This window comes from Anneissia japonica, unplaced genomic scaffold (assembly GCF_011630105.1).
Source record: "Anneissia japonica isolate Jap-2015-1 unplaced genomic scaffold, ASM1163010v1 scaffold5280_len750649_cov202, whole genome shotgun sequence".
NCBI classification, from domain to species: Eukaryota; Metazoa; Echinodermata; class Crinoidea; order Comatulida; family Comatulidae; genus Anneissia; species Anneissia japonica.
The window spans coordinates 286,896-302,837 of NW_022703058.1; the positions used below are offsets into that span (position 1 = coordinate 286,896).

The 15,942-nt window shown below is 32.8% G+C and overlaps 1 protein-coding gene, 1 long non-coding RNA gene and 1 other non-coding gene across 3 annotated transcripts in view; 1 reads left to right on the forward strand and 2 right to left on the reverse strand.

Annotated features, from left to right (window-relative positions):
• Positions 1-12,415, reverse strand: part of LOC117104253 (unconventional myosin-Va-like) — an 84,351-nt gene extending 71,936 nt beyond the window's left edge. Inside the window, exon 1 of the mRNA XM_033244969.1 lies at positions 11,999-12,415. Within this exon, the coding sequence (XP_033100860.1) occupies positions 11,999-12,025 (27 nt within the window). The 5' untranslated portion in view covers positions 12,026-12,415. The remainder of the gene's footprint in view (positions 1-11,998) is intronic.
• On the forward strand, positions 256-11,124 carry LOC117104258. Its single transcript, XR_004444719.1, has 3 exons — positions 256-391; positions 731-836; positions 10,020-11,124. It is a non-coding gene; the product is annotated as an uncharacterized LOC117104258 (long non-coding RNA).
• Positions 12,416-14,940: 2,525 nt separating the features above from the next.
• Positions 14,941-15,013, reverse strand: Trnaa-agc. The gene has a single exon. It is a non-coding gene; the product is annotated as a tRNA-Ala (tRNA).
• Positions 15,014-15,942: the final 929 nt, after the last annotated feature.

The following is a 15,942-nucleotide window of genomic DNA, read 5'->3' on the forward strand; positions in this document are numbered from 1 at the left end:
AAAAAAAGCATCACCGAACACCAAATCCAATAATTTACAGGAACCATATGGAAAACTGTCAGGATCCACAAATGGGAAAGTGCTCCTGACATAAAAATATCTGCAGCCAATCAGAGCAGAAATTTAGGCATTTAAAATGATGACTAAGTTTAGCATGATAATGGCATTAATACTGCCTTGTTTTAGATATGAAATGCAACACCACCAGCTGGACTGATAACAGCAATGCTCCATAACAGGGACAGGCCTACCAGCTAATTTCACATTTATAATTTGTAATTGTGTAAACATATCACTTATGAATATTCATGACGACTTTAGTGTACAACCTCAAACTGTTCCTAATTCTACTCAGACCACTACAATGCGGCAGCATAACAGGCAGATGAGGGTATGTTTACTTTGTAATACTAGTATTATATTTTTTCTAAATAAGCTGCAATTATTTAAAAGGCCACTAATTCAATGCAGCAACTATTTACTACTGTATTATATAAACGTTTTCATTACAAACACACAGATTAATGAACTCTCCAATATAGGGTGATTATGTTGATTGTACGCCAGTGTATTGACCTAAATAATGTGCAAAGAATACTATTAGTTACTATATACGTAGAATAATTGTAGAATTTCTATGAGGTCAAAAGGTTATTTTCAAAGTGTTCAGAAATTTTACTTATTACTTGCTTGAAGTAAAAATATATGCACACTTGTTTCTTCATTTCAGTAAAATATAAAGTGTTTCTGTCAAGATGCAAAGTGTTTGGTTTGACAGTCAGAGAGCATAAAGTCTGAGCAGTGAAGTATGCTCCAGTGTGCTGATGTGGCAGCAGGTAGGATAACCAAACACAATGGAAATAATAGCAAACAGCTTTCCTTTACAGTATCAAAGTCTATAGAAAATCGTAAAACTATATGCCATGTGAAACTAAAAACTATGAGGTGCAGAAGGCACCAACCAAAAATAATTGGTAATGTGCATTAGTTTTAATTTTTTTTTTTGACTGATACAAAAAAGTGGCTCATGTGCAGTTTGAAGAACCACTGCATCTTTCAGAAGAGTAGAGGTTTACCCCAGGGGCCCCAATTCTCCTGGAAGTCGCAGGAGACTCCTGCAAGTTGGAGCGGTGTCTCGCACACAAGCAAGAATCTACGGAAAATAACTCATCTCCCGCAAATTAATGAAATTTGCATGTTTTTGCTACTTTAAGTTAAATTTAGATTAGGAAATTAGTCGATTTTTTCTAGGTAAGCATTCACGAAATTGACTTATGCTGATCTCCCTGAAGGGATTTCTTTCAACTTGGGATAACTGGTTACCCAATGCTATTATTCATGTCGGCCACTGCCATTGTGGAATGATCATCTTCACACGAAGCCAATGAGCGCCTCTTATCGGCTGCTAACAGTAATCACAAACTACACCTGCACACAATTCAGCACAATGACACTGCAAGTATTATTCTCCTACCTAAAGATTTCTTAGTTATATACCGAAAATCAAATAAAATTCAAAGTATGGAGTGCTTACACTGCTACAGAACATGGAACCCCTCTGCAAATAAATCTTCTATTAGGATTTAGAGGGTCATCCTAGATACCAAAACTTAATTGACTTCATGGTTCTGTATCTTGTTTTTTATTTTAGTTTATATCAAATAAATCAAATCAAAACAACTTAAAATAGCGGTCTTTGATTTTTTCACGGAGTCTCAATGTGCTTCAAAAATAATGATTTACCGGCCATGTACACTCAGTACACAAAGAGGTAAACAATGAGGCCGGACAATACCGTCAGTACTTGATAAAGCTGTATAAGAAAGTCAATTTGATAGAGGCAACTTCTTCAGGACCTGTTGACAAGTCGGCGAGTCGCTTAGCCAAGTGGTTAGGGCAGAGCTCAGCGCTAGTTTGAGCGGCATGCTCGCCTGTGGTCCTGGTGGTGTAACAAGTCTTCTCAGATAAAGACTATAAACCGTAGGCCCAATGTACACAATTGGCTCATGTGCAATATAAAGAACCCCGTACATCTTTCTAGACGAGTAGGTGGTTGTACCCCGGAATACTGGTCCACACAACCCTTGTTGTGGAGCCTTGGAGAAGAACGTTACTGTGTGAGCTACAGTAGTTCATGTTTTAAATGCTTTGAGACTGTGTAAAGCAATATATAAATCTATCTACATTAAACTATATTGCTTCAACCAAAATCTCTATGTTCCACTCCAGCAACATTTTAACTAATCGATATGTTTTGTTTTATAATTGTTTTGTGATTGCTACAAATGTGGTGGTATTTCACTCTTGAAACTAGCATCATTAAAATACCAACTTCATGTCAATGGCTACTAGATGCCAAGATGGTTACTTGACCCAATACCAGTACACATACTCCAGAGATAGCATGGCTTACGTATTATTTTGTGGAGGATATATTTTGTTATACAAATCACATGATCGAGAGTACCATTTTCGTTATAAGAATGATGATCAAAAAAACATTGTTCAGTACTGTAAATTATGTCAGTGTTATAATTTATCATTTTTTATGTGTCTTGAGTATTTTCTACAATTTCTCTTATATTTGGTTTTTTAGAATCAAATCATGCACAAATATGCAACCTTGATATCATGACTATAGAATACTTAACATTCATTCCAATTGTTTCAAATAAAACGGTACATGTGTACTTAATCTTATTATCAATATAGGCATACAATTTTAAAAAGTAGTTCATTTGGAGCTTCATAGTCCAATACCTCCATGGTCCAAGTCAACCTCACAAGACAATGATCGAAGAAGTCACATTTAACATACAATAATTGTAAGCATTCATATTCATGTATCATAATGATAATGCTCATATTTAGAGCACCTGACTTATGTAGACACAAAGTAGGAATATTGGACACAATTTTGAAAATACAAAACTGTCCTGCCCACGTATAACAACTCTCAATAGCTACCAATTGTTCTCTTTGGAGAGATAAGAGCAGTAGAGACGAGCTAAGTGAAGCAAAGCATACAAAGGTAAAAGTCGGTAGAGTTAGCTTTTAGTCAGTGAATGAATGGTAGACATCAACTATGGATTGTACCTGTGACCTTGCTAATATCATGCACCATATTAAGCACTACTCAATTGTTTGCTTAATCAGGCTTGCGAACTAAAGCAATCTAAGTTATCCCTCATGGATACAGTCATGTTTTGGATGATGTCCATGGCATATACCAAAAAGTATAATGATCATCATTAACAATGAATTAATAACAGGAATTTGAAGTTCAAATAGATATTTGACAGCTAATAAGAAGTAGATAAAATTAATGTTTGAGTAGTTTCAGATCTAACAACATGATGAAAACTTGTGTAAGTCAACATCAGTTGTTTTTGTTTTAAATTGAGATGATATTGAAAAGATATAACTATATAAAGATATAATAAATAATTATTATTGCCAAGGACACATGATATTTACACATTTGACTTTGACATGCTAATGCACCTAATGTTTAATGTAGTCCAAGGTATTGGTTACTATTTCTATTTCTATTTATTTATAATTTAAAGTCATTATGGTTTAAAAGGTTTTATTGATTAAGTGTGCTTTCAAAATTATTAATAGCTTATAGCATCTACTATGATGTCCTACTACAGACAGGTAATGTAGATGATTATAATTTTTATATAGCATTAGTTATCTTTTAAATTAATGGAACCTAGTGAAATTAAATAACGGATAATAGATTCAATAAACAAGAAATAAAAATGCCTTTATATTGCTTAAAAATGAACAAATTAACCATACCACATTTAATTTAACAACTATACAGTATCCCTCTTAATACTTTTGTTTTTCTGTTCATGTAAATGCATAGGATCTCTTGCATTAACTGTATAAAACATTATTATTGATAATCACGAATTATGTTGTTAGAGTACACAATTTAATCTGCTTTTCCAGCTCTCGGAAACTAATTCAGAAAATATTTATACAACATACAATAATTTGTCAGTTTAGCACAAACTAAGCTATATGTATGTGCTATAGCTACCAGAGTTTGTTTCATAGGCTGAAAGTTCCACATTATTCAGGTTATCATATTTATTCAAAACGATATCATGTTTTCCCCTGGTAGTTTGCAGGTCAAATTTCATTTGCAGCAAGGTTTAATGCCATTGATTATCATTTTACTTGATATCAGCATGCCACTGATGGAAATAGTAATTAATGAAATAATATTATTAAAAACAACAATAATCAAGTCCCCTCCACTCTCTTCCCCCCCCCCCCCCCCCCCCCCCCCGCTTTGTTCCCTTATTTGTCCAATCCTAGATTCACCCTTCATGATATTCCGAAATATCACAAACCTTTTCGTCTAATAAATAAATTAATATTGAAATTAAAATCAAGGAGGAAATTAAGTTAGAATTAGAAGCCAAATATCAAGTTCAGTGATTTCAATTAACATATTATTGATATTATAATAAGCCATAATATAGTTTACCAAAAATCTAAGGTTAGCCATTATTAGTCAATACTAATTATTCAATATTTTCACTTTCAAGAAGCAATGGTATTTTGATAATATTTGTGTATGCTCCTCCTAGTAATTTTAATTTTTGCCAGTATCAAATAAGAAGATCAATTTTTATCAGTATTTTATTCATTAGTATTACATCTTATGTACTGTAGCATTGTTTTATCAGTTTCAGATTTTAAATAGGTCTATAAAATGGAACTGAATTTATGTGCTTTAATGATTTCATGAAATAATAACTTGGACCTACAGCTATCACTTTATGACCTCTGGTGAGCAAAACACAGTAACAGTGTCAAAAGTTAAGAATTATTACCGATATCTAAACATACTAATATCTAAAAAGGTGAACATTTCTAATGAATTGAAAAATTCATGAGGAAAGCAATTCATAAATGCTATCTGTTTTTTTTTAAAATGTTTATTGCCTTTTCAGATCATTAATGTCCAAGGAACTCAAACAGGATCATGTGCTTTTAAAATTGATGAACGTATACAGTAAGCTCTGTTAAATGTCAACATCGCCAGAACCTCTGTATCATCATGTATGTCTGGACAATTTGCCTGTACGTCTTGTCATTTGCCTTATCAACGTTCATAAAAATAAAGAACAAAAACAATGTTACTATTTTTTTATGTTGAACAATACTGTAACTTTCAGATCATCACGGCTTAAGTCACTGAATGTTGACATCAGATTCATAATTTATTACAGATTAGCACACTGTTATAGAACTCCAGTGAATATTTTTTTTTGTTAAGTTTTATAAGGCACATTGAGACTTCTTATATTAGGTTTTTTTAGAGTTGATTTATCATAATTATTATTATAATTATAATTGTAATTTTTCCCCAGACACCCGCTTAAATTTGTTTCCCCACTCCCATCCCCCAGCCATAAACCGTGATTTGTAATGTTTGTTGTGCACCCAGTTCACTCCCTCCCACCTGCCCCAACCGATATCCTAAATAAAAAAATTAAAATTAAATTTACACTATTTATCATTTATTAAATTATTTATCCAAAAGTTAGAATATTAGGAAATGTTAACAATATGCATGGTTCATGGTTCACCTTTACCCATTCAAGCATTCACATGAAATTCCAAAGGACTGACACAAGTGGTAAGTGGAAATGCATGACTGAAGAAGTAAAATGAAACGGTATTGTACTGGAGAATACAGATTACTGACTTAACCGGTATGTGAAACTTGCAACTTGAGGTATATAATAAGCAAGGTTATATCACAAATACTATACACTGTAGTAATGTATAGAGTGGTTATATGAAGAAGGATGGAGTATTCATTAACTGCTAATGTAGTAGTAAAACTTTATTTATTCATGAAGTACAAATCAACAATACATGCTGTTTTTCATCAAGGCCATGAGAAACATTACAATTACATAAATCACACATTATACAGTCAGCACTGATTGAAGAAACTAAGTACGTGCCGTGGTTATAACATACGTTAGCATGGTAAACCTTATAGGCCTAAGACCAACTAACATACAGTTAATGTCATGGAGTAGAGAGTATGCATCATAAAAATTCTTTGAAAGTATGAATTAGTGAGAAGTACAGTATAGGAATTGATTTAGTGAGTGTGTTGATAACTATTAATTAATTGCACACTATGCACACACTCTTATAATTGGTGTCAATAAATCATTAATTAAACATAAAAGTATTTGTCAACGGGACCTTCCTATAAGATTAACAGTTTGACAGTAATGAGCCCCATGGAAACAATCAAATTATAGATTTGTAAAGTCTAAGGAAATGATTGATGTAGTAATCAGGTCCAGTTAGCTTAGACAACTTGCCCTGCATTTTAACTTTTGTCCAGTTAGCTATGACAAATTGGCCAGTTATTTGTGACAGTTGTGACAACATGCTATTCATTTAAACAGGTCCAGTAACAGAAACAAGTCTAGCTAGCTTTGACCGACAACCTGTCTCTCTAATATCAATTTAAGAATTCGGTTTAGATCGGTCTCTCACAGTTCTGTACTCCAGAACTCAAGAAAAAGTTTTTCTCTCTCGATATATGAGCTGCTTCATCTGCCTATTCCATCCAATTCACAATATATTGTCTGGGACACAATGGGGGATCTGGCCAATGAAAGAGCCTGTGAATTATGTGTTTGTTAGCCTAGGGTAGGGTGGGAGGTGGTCAACACACCTGTCTAGTTCAGGTAAATGATTTTTATTTTGCCCACACAAACATTTTCCTTCCTTAAGCCTTTTGTATTTCATTTCTGGAAAACACACAAGATGCTCAAGCAGTGCATTATATCACATTATATAAATGTCTGTTACAGACAAGGTAAGCATCAAGGTTTGTAAATGATAATGATTATTTATATACTGTATCATCATTGCAAGACTGTGTGCCAATAATTTGACACTGATGATGGTTGATCATTTAAGACAGGTGAAAATATATAAAAATGTTCTATTGCTAAATTATAATGATAATGTGAAGTGCATAGAGGCCTTATCATTGTTATTATTGTGTTAGCTTCAATTAGGAATTACAACAAAACAAAACATTTCCTTTACATATTAAAATAAAATAATTCCATTTCTATAATCACTGCATTAGATTTCTGCAAACAAATTTAAGAATTTTCATATTAGAATAGTGTAAGCCATCAACAACTGATCTTTTTTATAGGCCCATGTGATTTATTGAAAGTTATATAACTAGTATAAAATAAACAATTCAATATGATTTTTTAGGTTATTTCTTTTTATTTTATGTGTGTGACAGTTGTCAAAGTCATCATTTTAACAATTATATATCATCAACATATGATTAAAATATGTGTTTAGATATTATTATTGGTTCCAACAAGCCGTGGCAATTAGAGGAATATTAGAACAATCTATTCACAACACAGATATCCCACACAATCCAACAATAATTGTAATTGCTAACAATGATTATTATTTGCCAAGCAGACCTTAAATTTACAGTAAACTGATATTGCAGTACTTGCATTAATAATAGGCCTACTATTATTGCTAAATTATTAATTTCAGAATAGAAATCGCTTATATAAAGCTACATGATTTGAAATTTGTTTCATTTAAAATATTACAATTACTGTAGGCCATTTTTATTATTTGGAATACAAATAATTCATAAGTTAAACAAATTGAATAGTAAATGTATTAAAATCTATATAAAAATGTACTATGACTTTGGTGGCTAATTTATCACCAACTCGTATGTCAATGAAATTAAATTGTTACATTTCACAACACTTATCTAATTAACAAAATATTTTAATAACAATACCTATATGGTAATGTAATAAAATAAGGGTCGATGAAATGTAAGAAAATTGTAATTTATAATAACCAATACTGTTTACCTCTACAACTCAGACAGGTGGAAAGTATTATGTAACATTGGATGAAGTCGCATCAATAATAAATTATAATAAGTAATGAGGGCCAAATGGAAAAGCAGTGTCTGATAATGTTTACTCTTAGTAGATGATTTTAAATAAACATACTTATTGATTGATTAACTGACTAATTTGATTGGTTCATTGACTATTGAATGTTTATTTACTGGTACTTATCAAAACTTCTATAACATTCTACAAAAAATAGGTTGTAGTCTGTACCTGTACTCTGCAAAATGCCCCTCACTTCATAATTCATTTTTTTTTAAATGGTTACATACATAAAAAAAATATTAATAGAATCATAATACCCCACAGGAAAACACTGTATTTAACTAATTAAGTTTTACACAATGCAATAGAAAACTAATTTTCATGTTAAGTAGATAATTACTAGTATTCTTGAAAAAAAAAAAAAAAAAAAAAACAACAGATGCCATAACAATAGTTTATCATGTGAGTATAAATAATTATTAGAATAACAATCAGTCAATATTTGAATTGCTTTTATATTATTATAGTTTCTATGGCTTTCAATTGAAAATTCTACAAGAGAAAATATTTTCGTTTCCAATTAAATAACAGATGCATGACTAATAATACTGTAACAACATTTCTGTATTTTTTGTAAGGTAGGCCCTTAAATTGGTTGTTTTAAATTAAAATTCCAATATGAAATCATGTTAAGATTTTTTGTCTTCAAATCAGAGGGGAATAAATCAAATTTGTTTTGTTGTGACTCACTGGCAGGTGATAACTTATTTGATCCTTTTATAAAAAATTTAAAAAAACCTAATATAAAAAAAATGTAAATATTACTTTGTATGGGCAGGTTGAGCACAGAGAAAATTTTTATTCTGCTATGGCATGAGATTTGCAACATACATGAGACTATCAGTTACAAGAAAAAAAAAGTTGACCCCTTAACAGTATGACATTTCACAGTGTATCTGGGGAATAATACTCAACAAGTATGAAGGGTACAGTTAGAGACTGAAATTGATTTATCGGTGACAAATTTCAGTAGACACATTTTAACGGAAATTCAATTGATTCAATAGAAAAGGTAGACAGGTGGTAATTTGCATCTCATTGGATAAGTTACAACCATGTTTGGTGTGTCACATTAAAAGGAAATCAAAGCAGCTATAAAAACATATTACAAACACCTCCAAACAATACCCTAATTCATTAGAATTGGATCATTTTATAATAGTACAAGTTGTAAGCATTGTAATATTAACAATAGGAGACTTCTGTATGAAATTATTATAATATACTGCTAAGTGTTTATAAAGCAGATGTGCATGAAGAGAAAAATCCAGTTGAAAAACCAAGTCCTTGATTTTCTAAAGCTTATTCCTATTCATACACTTTTCCATCAATGAGATATTGGGATTTTTCAAACAAAAGATGATTTCCTATCTTCCCTTATATATCATTATCAAAAGGCTATAACCACAGAAGTTCTCACAAAGGACCACTTTATGGAATAGTAGAAAACATAGGAATATTGAATTGATGGATCTGCTATTGTAATGAATCAATGCTAACAAAGGGAGTGTACTACTACTACTACTACACGTCTTAATATCTATTAATGAATGAGTCATCTAGCTCAACAAGTAATAAGTAAACACTAACTTAAAAAGGAAAAGAAAAAAAAACAACAATAGGTTCAATAGCAATAGCATTACAGCTTAATTTATTCTCATATTAACTGCTGAAAAGTATTGTATGAGTTAAAATATTTTTTAAAAATTTATACAAGGAAATGGGTTGGGTAATCACACAATCCCTTTCAGAGAAACCAGCCATCAAAGGGTATTTACCGTACTTGAATTGTCCAATGGCTGTGAAAGTAGTAGGCCTGCATTTACCGTATTATTAACATAATTATCTCCTCTTCATCTACATTGTGTAACTAAGTTAATTTTACTAATAAGTAGCCTATAATCGATAATGTTATTCACTATTTATTTTTAACTAATTTGTTGTTGATTAATTATTGGTATGTAATATTATTCAATTGCTGTATTTTATTTAAATCTTCAGGTTGCATAAGATACTATTACCCAACAGGAAAATTGACTACTATTAAGGCAACATGATGCCCTCAGAACTTACAGGAGTGCTACAGTATGGCGGTAGGTAGGCTATCATACTGAGCAAGATTCTATACAGTACTACAACATCTCTATATAAAAAAAGAAATAACAATAACATTGCTAAAACTGGAATGATTCATCTATGAAGGGCAAAAAAAAACCAAGTTCATGTTATTATTACAAATACTACTTATTAATTATACTAACAAAATAGCACCTATAACCCCCCAAAAAAGGAAACAGGGAGTGGAAGGCCATTATTGATATGATAATACATTCATTTTTGCTGTCAACAAACAATTAGGTCACCAACACTGATAAGGTTAAATACAATTAAACATGATAAATAAGGACACACAGATTCTTTCAGACTGAAACTGGAGTATTCACCCATCTTGTATAATTTTCCCAACTGACTTGGATGTTATAAGATGACATTGCTAAGACAGTTTTATCTCCCAACCTATCCACCCATTCATCCATCACTCTAATCTACAAAATCGAGATCAGGCTATCAGTCAATATCCTACCAATCGACGCCATTGTAGTACCTATTGTACTCACTGTACCTACCTATCTATCTTATCTATTAAATTCTTTAAATAAAACATATTTATATAGGATAATTGATACACCTCTCAAGGGTTGTTTCCATCCAACTTGTGTTACACACCATAATCTGGAATACTGTACAATACAATAAAATGAAAAAAGGAAAATAAAAAAAATATAATGGCTTAATCGTGGCTTAGACAAATAGAGGTTGTATTAAACTGTTACGACATTAATAGATTAGAATCACTTATTGATAATTTATGGTAGTTGAATTAAAGCTAGCGATATCAATTGTACAGGTAGCAATAGTTTTTTGTACCATTATTTATACCTTCATGGTCATATCAACTCAAGCATTTTTATGACATCTAAGGGTACTTTTACATAATAGTAGTAGGCCTATTTAGAAGAATTACTGTATTTCATCATTCATCATTTTTTTTGTCTTCTATTATAATTGTGTTTTAATTGATTGTGATTTGTTTGGGGGTATTTTTGTTAATGAAATAAAGAAAAAAATGATCACAAATGCTATAGTATTGCTGTTTTTTGCTTGTTTATGTTTTCTTTGATTTGTCTTCAACAAGCTGATTTTTTTTTTTCTTAAATTACAGTATATATATATTGAAAATGTTAGAAAAAAAAACCCCAAATATTGAGTTATTTTCCCCAGTGTTTTCCCAGTTGTTTCAAATGAAATGATCTAGGCCAAGGCCAAAATGACTTGGGGGTAAAACCACTCAAGGCCGTACAGACATACTACACCTCCTTAAATATTTTTTGCCTGACCTGTGGTAGGCCCCTTCCAGGCTTCCTCTAGGGCCTAGTTAGCAGTAGTAGTCTACATTTCCAATCAATGTGAAAATATGAGAGACCTAAATGTGGCCTTAATTGCCTATAATAAATATGGACTAGGCCTAGTGTTTTAGGCCAACACTCTCCTCTAGCTCGTCCAGCCTTCTTCTACATCTCTAGCCTAGGCTAGGCCTCTAGCTTGGGCTTGCCTCTTCTAGCCTAGTTCTGTGCCAATCCTCTACTACCCTTCTCATTTTAGCTAGGCCTAGATGCCAAGGCCGGGCGATAAAATATAATTCAACTTTAGAAGTAGCATTCAAACCGAATTATTAACGTCTCAATCATACCTAATAATCAATGTATCAACGATAAAATGACCAATACCGAAGATTTCGTCAAACCAAAGGTTTGCATTTTAGCACCCCCGTGGACACACCTCAGTTCAGCATCGGTAGCCACTAAAATATAGGCTAGGCCAGGGGGTTGTCAATATAAATACAATAATAGCCCAGGCCTAGCCTAGACTACGATGTGAAGGCGGAAGCGATTAAAGAGAACTTCCTCCCAATCACTTACCTTGGTATAAAGTTCTTCTATAGACATCCTTCCTGAATACTAGTCCAGTACCATTATCCACTCTCAGTAGTGGGGAAAATATCCAACCAGCAAAACAGTAAATGTGTTCATTCATTCATTCATCTGGCCTGCTACCGCGTTCCTCTCTTCTTTTCCAGCCACTGAATTCTGTACTCACCGCACACACAGTGTGGTGGTTTTCGCAGTGTAGTGTAGCTAGCAGCGCACCCAATCTTCGCAAAATTATTCTCTCAAATCAACAGCTGATCGATCAAAACATCGAAAACAGTCTCCCTGAACAATCTTTGATAATAATATTTCTTTAAAATCAATTTAATTAATGTACATGCTTTATTATAATATTACAACCAATTACCACTACTAACTAGCTTTTTCTGTATTTAGGCAACTAAGAACAAAACCTAAAATCTGTCAAGTGGGCGTAGGGGAGAGTGGGGTCAGTTGCATCAGGGGCATGTTGCATCAGTCGATTTTTCTCCAAAGGAAATTATTTTGGGATGAATTTTGGATCGGTTGTGGCAACCACTTCAGCTAAGCAATCTGTGTACCAAATTTCATCGTGATCGAGCGTGGTCTTCATACTTCACTGATAATTACTCATTTTTTACACCTGTAAGTAAATTTTGCTATAAGAAGAAAATTAAATATGGCGAATTTATTAGACATATTTCCAAATCTCGTATATAATATTTAGTTAAGTATGTATTTCAGATACACTACCCTATGATTATTTTTTTAGTGTCTAGGCCCATGAGCCTAGGCCAAGCCAAAGAAAACGCCACAGGCTCCATGGGGAGATGTGTATAAGAGACAGTCTACAAGTCTCATGTACATTTCTCACACAAAACCGGCATTAGAATTTCAAAAGTTTAAAAAGCTAAAAAGAACGGATAAAGATAAGAGATAAGAAAGAAAGGGAAATGAATGAAAAATGAGAAGAAAAATGAAAGGGATTTAAAAAAAAAAAAAAAAGGAAAACAAGAGAGGCAAATCAAATGAGAGAAAATAAACATAATGAAAAATGAAACAGAGGAAAAGAAAAGGCCTAGGGCCTCCTTAGCCTAAATATTGTAGGCCTATTTTAACCAAATTAAATAGGCTATAACTACAATCAACTATATCAAAAGTCAATGACTAGGCCTATAGGCCTATAATAATGGCCTAAACATTTTCGCAATTGTTTATGTACTGTTTATAATGCCAAATTAAATTAAAGACATAGGCCTACACAGTGATGTCTGAGCACCCCTTTGTTCAAACATGGAAAAATAGGCCTAATTAATGGAAATAAGCCTAAATGGTAAAGTAGGCCTAAATGTACCGTACTTTTAGATGTAACAATCAATATCAATAATCAATAGGGCCTATGCCTAGTGAGTGGATGTAGCCTACTCTCTTTTCAACATACGCCGCCCCCACTGAGCAACTGACTGTGCGTTTGTTTGACTCCCTCCCCACCTCGTCAAATAGGCCTATGTTCGCGGATCTCTCCCCCTCGGATCCCTGTCGGTAAATTTCTGGAGCCACCACTGGGTTTACCATTGTGGTTGGCGATTTTGGCCGGAATGTTTTTATGCTCATAAAAATTCACTAAATTGTTTGAGGGCCTCAGGTACCCAGACCCCAAACGCAAAGGACCATCGGCAAATTTAAACTGCTATTTTCCTAAAGAAAAGATTAGGAGAAGAAAACACCTAAGACAAACTTGTATCATTAATATAATTAATTAATTAATTAATTAATTAATTATTCCCTGTATTGTTCTTGGTAATTTGATATTTTTTATAAGTACTGTGTACTTCTTTTTTCTCTTCTTTTTTTAAGGATAGCTAAAACGAATTTTAAATTATTCCCTGTATTGTTTATTGTTATTTAGTATTCTATATGTACAATTATTGTTAATATTCTTATTATGATTATTCTTTGTTGTCCTTTTTGATGTTTCTGTGTTGTCTTGATATTAAATATTTTTTACCTTTAAATCTGTAGTGTACTAAAGACAATTTCTAATATATTTTTATATTAATGTAGGCCTATATTGGACCAAATAAGTGCTGTGGTAGCAGCGCATTTATTTATTCATAAAAGATACAATGTTTAAATACGGTATAGGCCTATGAGGAATTTTCATAACAAAGCAGTGAGAGGAAGATGATTGGGAATAAAGTACCGTAAAACCTCGACTAGAAGCCCCATGGGCTTAATCCCAAGGAGACGCCCATCAAAAGAATCCCCCTTATCCTCTGCAGTTTGCAAAAATAACCTCGAAAAGAAACCCACATCGAAAAGGCGGCCCATGGGCTTCTAATCGAGACAAGGGCTTCTTTAGAGACAGACTTGCATTCAGTTTGCAAACAGAAACCCATCTCGAAAAGAAGTCCATGCTTCAACCAGGGGTGGATCGAGAATTTTTCAAAGGGGAGGTGGGTGGGGCACAAAAGTTTCAGAATAGCTGAGTGAGTAGCACATAACATTGGTATGCATCGACATTTTCAAAATTTAGTGGCAAAACGGGGGTGGGGGGGGGGGTAGGGTTGGGCTGTGCCTTCGTGTCCCACTACATGGGCTGGGTTTCTTTCGATATACAGTACTTAATTGGTAGTAGTATATATTCAGACTGATGTCAGTATGGATAGTATTTTATTGTACTGACATATGGTTAAATTTAAAAAAAATATTTTTAACAGAACTTCTAATTTCATAGTTGAAAATGTCGTATAGTGTATAGCTACTCTAAAATTTACAGCATTCAGAGTCCCATCTCGAAACGAAGCCCACCCCAGAGTCTTAAACAAGGAAGGTCATGGTTTCTATTCAAGGTTTTACGGTAGTGTAGTGAAAAGAAGACAATTTTCGAAGAGAAATTTAAACATCAAGCTTTTGTATTTAATTTGAGCTGTTGGAAAAAAGAAAATAATCAATGGAAGACCCGGGCATTGATCCCGGTACCTCTCGCATGCTAAGCGAGCGCTCTACCATTTGAGCTAGTCCCCCTGACGCTTTCGAATACTGGGATACATGCAAAATGGCGTCTTCTATTATTAAGCTGTTCTCCGGTGAACTTGAACACCAAGTCCTGTTAATATAACACAATAATAATGAATTATATCCATTTACCGTTTGGGAATTGATGCGGAAAATAAAGAAGAGCAGAGAGGACTATTGATGGAGGCCTTCCGGTGCCATTTAAAAGGAAATGTTATGCGAATGCGAAACAAAACAAGTGAAAAATCGAATTCCGCCGATTGACATCATCAATCAAGCTTCAAGTAGAGAAACAAAATATATTGATTAATAATAATAGGGATTATAATTATCACTTATTAAATTTTGGTTAAACAATAATTAACAATAATAATATTATGATTTTTTCATGTGATTAGGAATGCCCTACAATAATCCCGTACCTCTCCGACAGTTATTTTCTATGAAGAACAATGGAAACAAAGGCAAGGGAAAGAACTTAAGGAAAGTTTACGTTTACTACATCCTGCAAAAAGGAAAAGAAAGAAAGAAATTCAAGAAATATAAAGATAAAATAATGAAACGGAAAAGAAAATATACGAAAGTAAAGGAAAAGAAAGAATAGTAATGAAAGAAAAGAAAGGAAAGGGGAAGAAAAGAAATTGAAAATGGAAAAGAAAAAGGATGTAATAGACAAGAAAGGAAATAGGCCTATTTTAAAAAATAATAAATTAGATGAAAGAGACTTAGAATTACTCTATTTTTCAAATGAATCATTACTCCATTAACTAGGCCTAAACTAAATCAATAAGTTAATCAATTTATATAGTGGCCATTTTAGGTAAATAGTTGAATAATTTACCGCATTATCCTAAATTTATTGCACTGCATGGCTGTAAAAGCGCATTGGTCTTTACATAACACGCTACATAAATTCACAATTATTGATAAAAGAAACC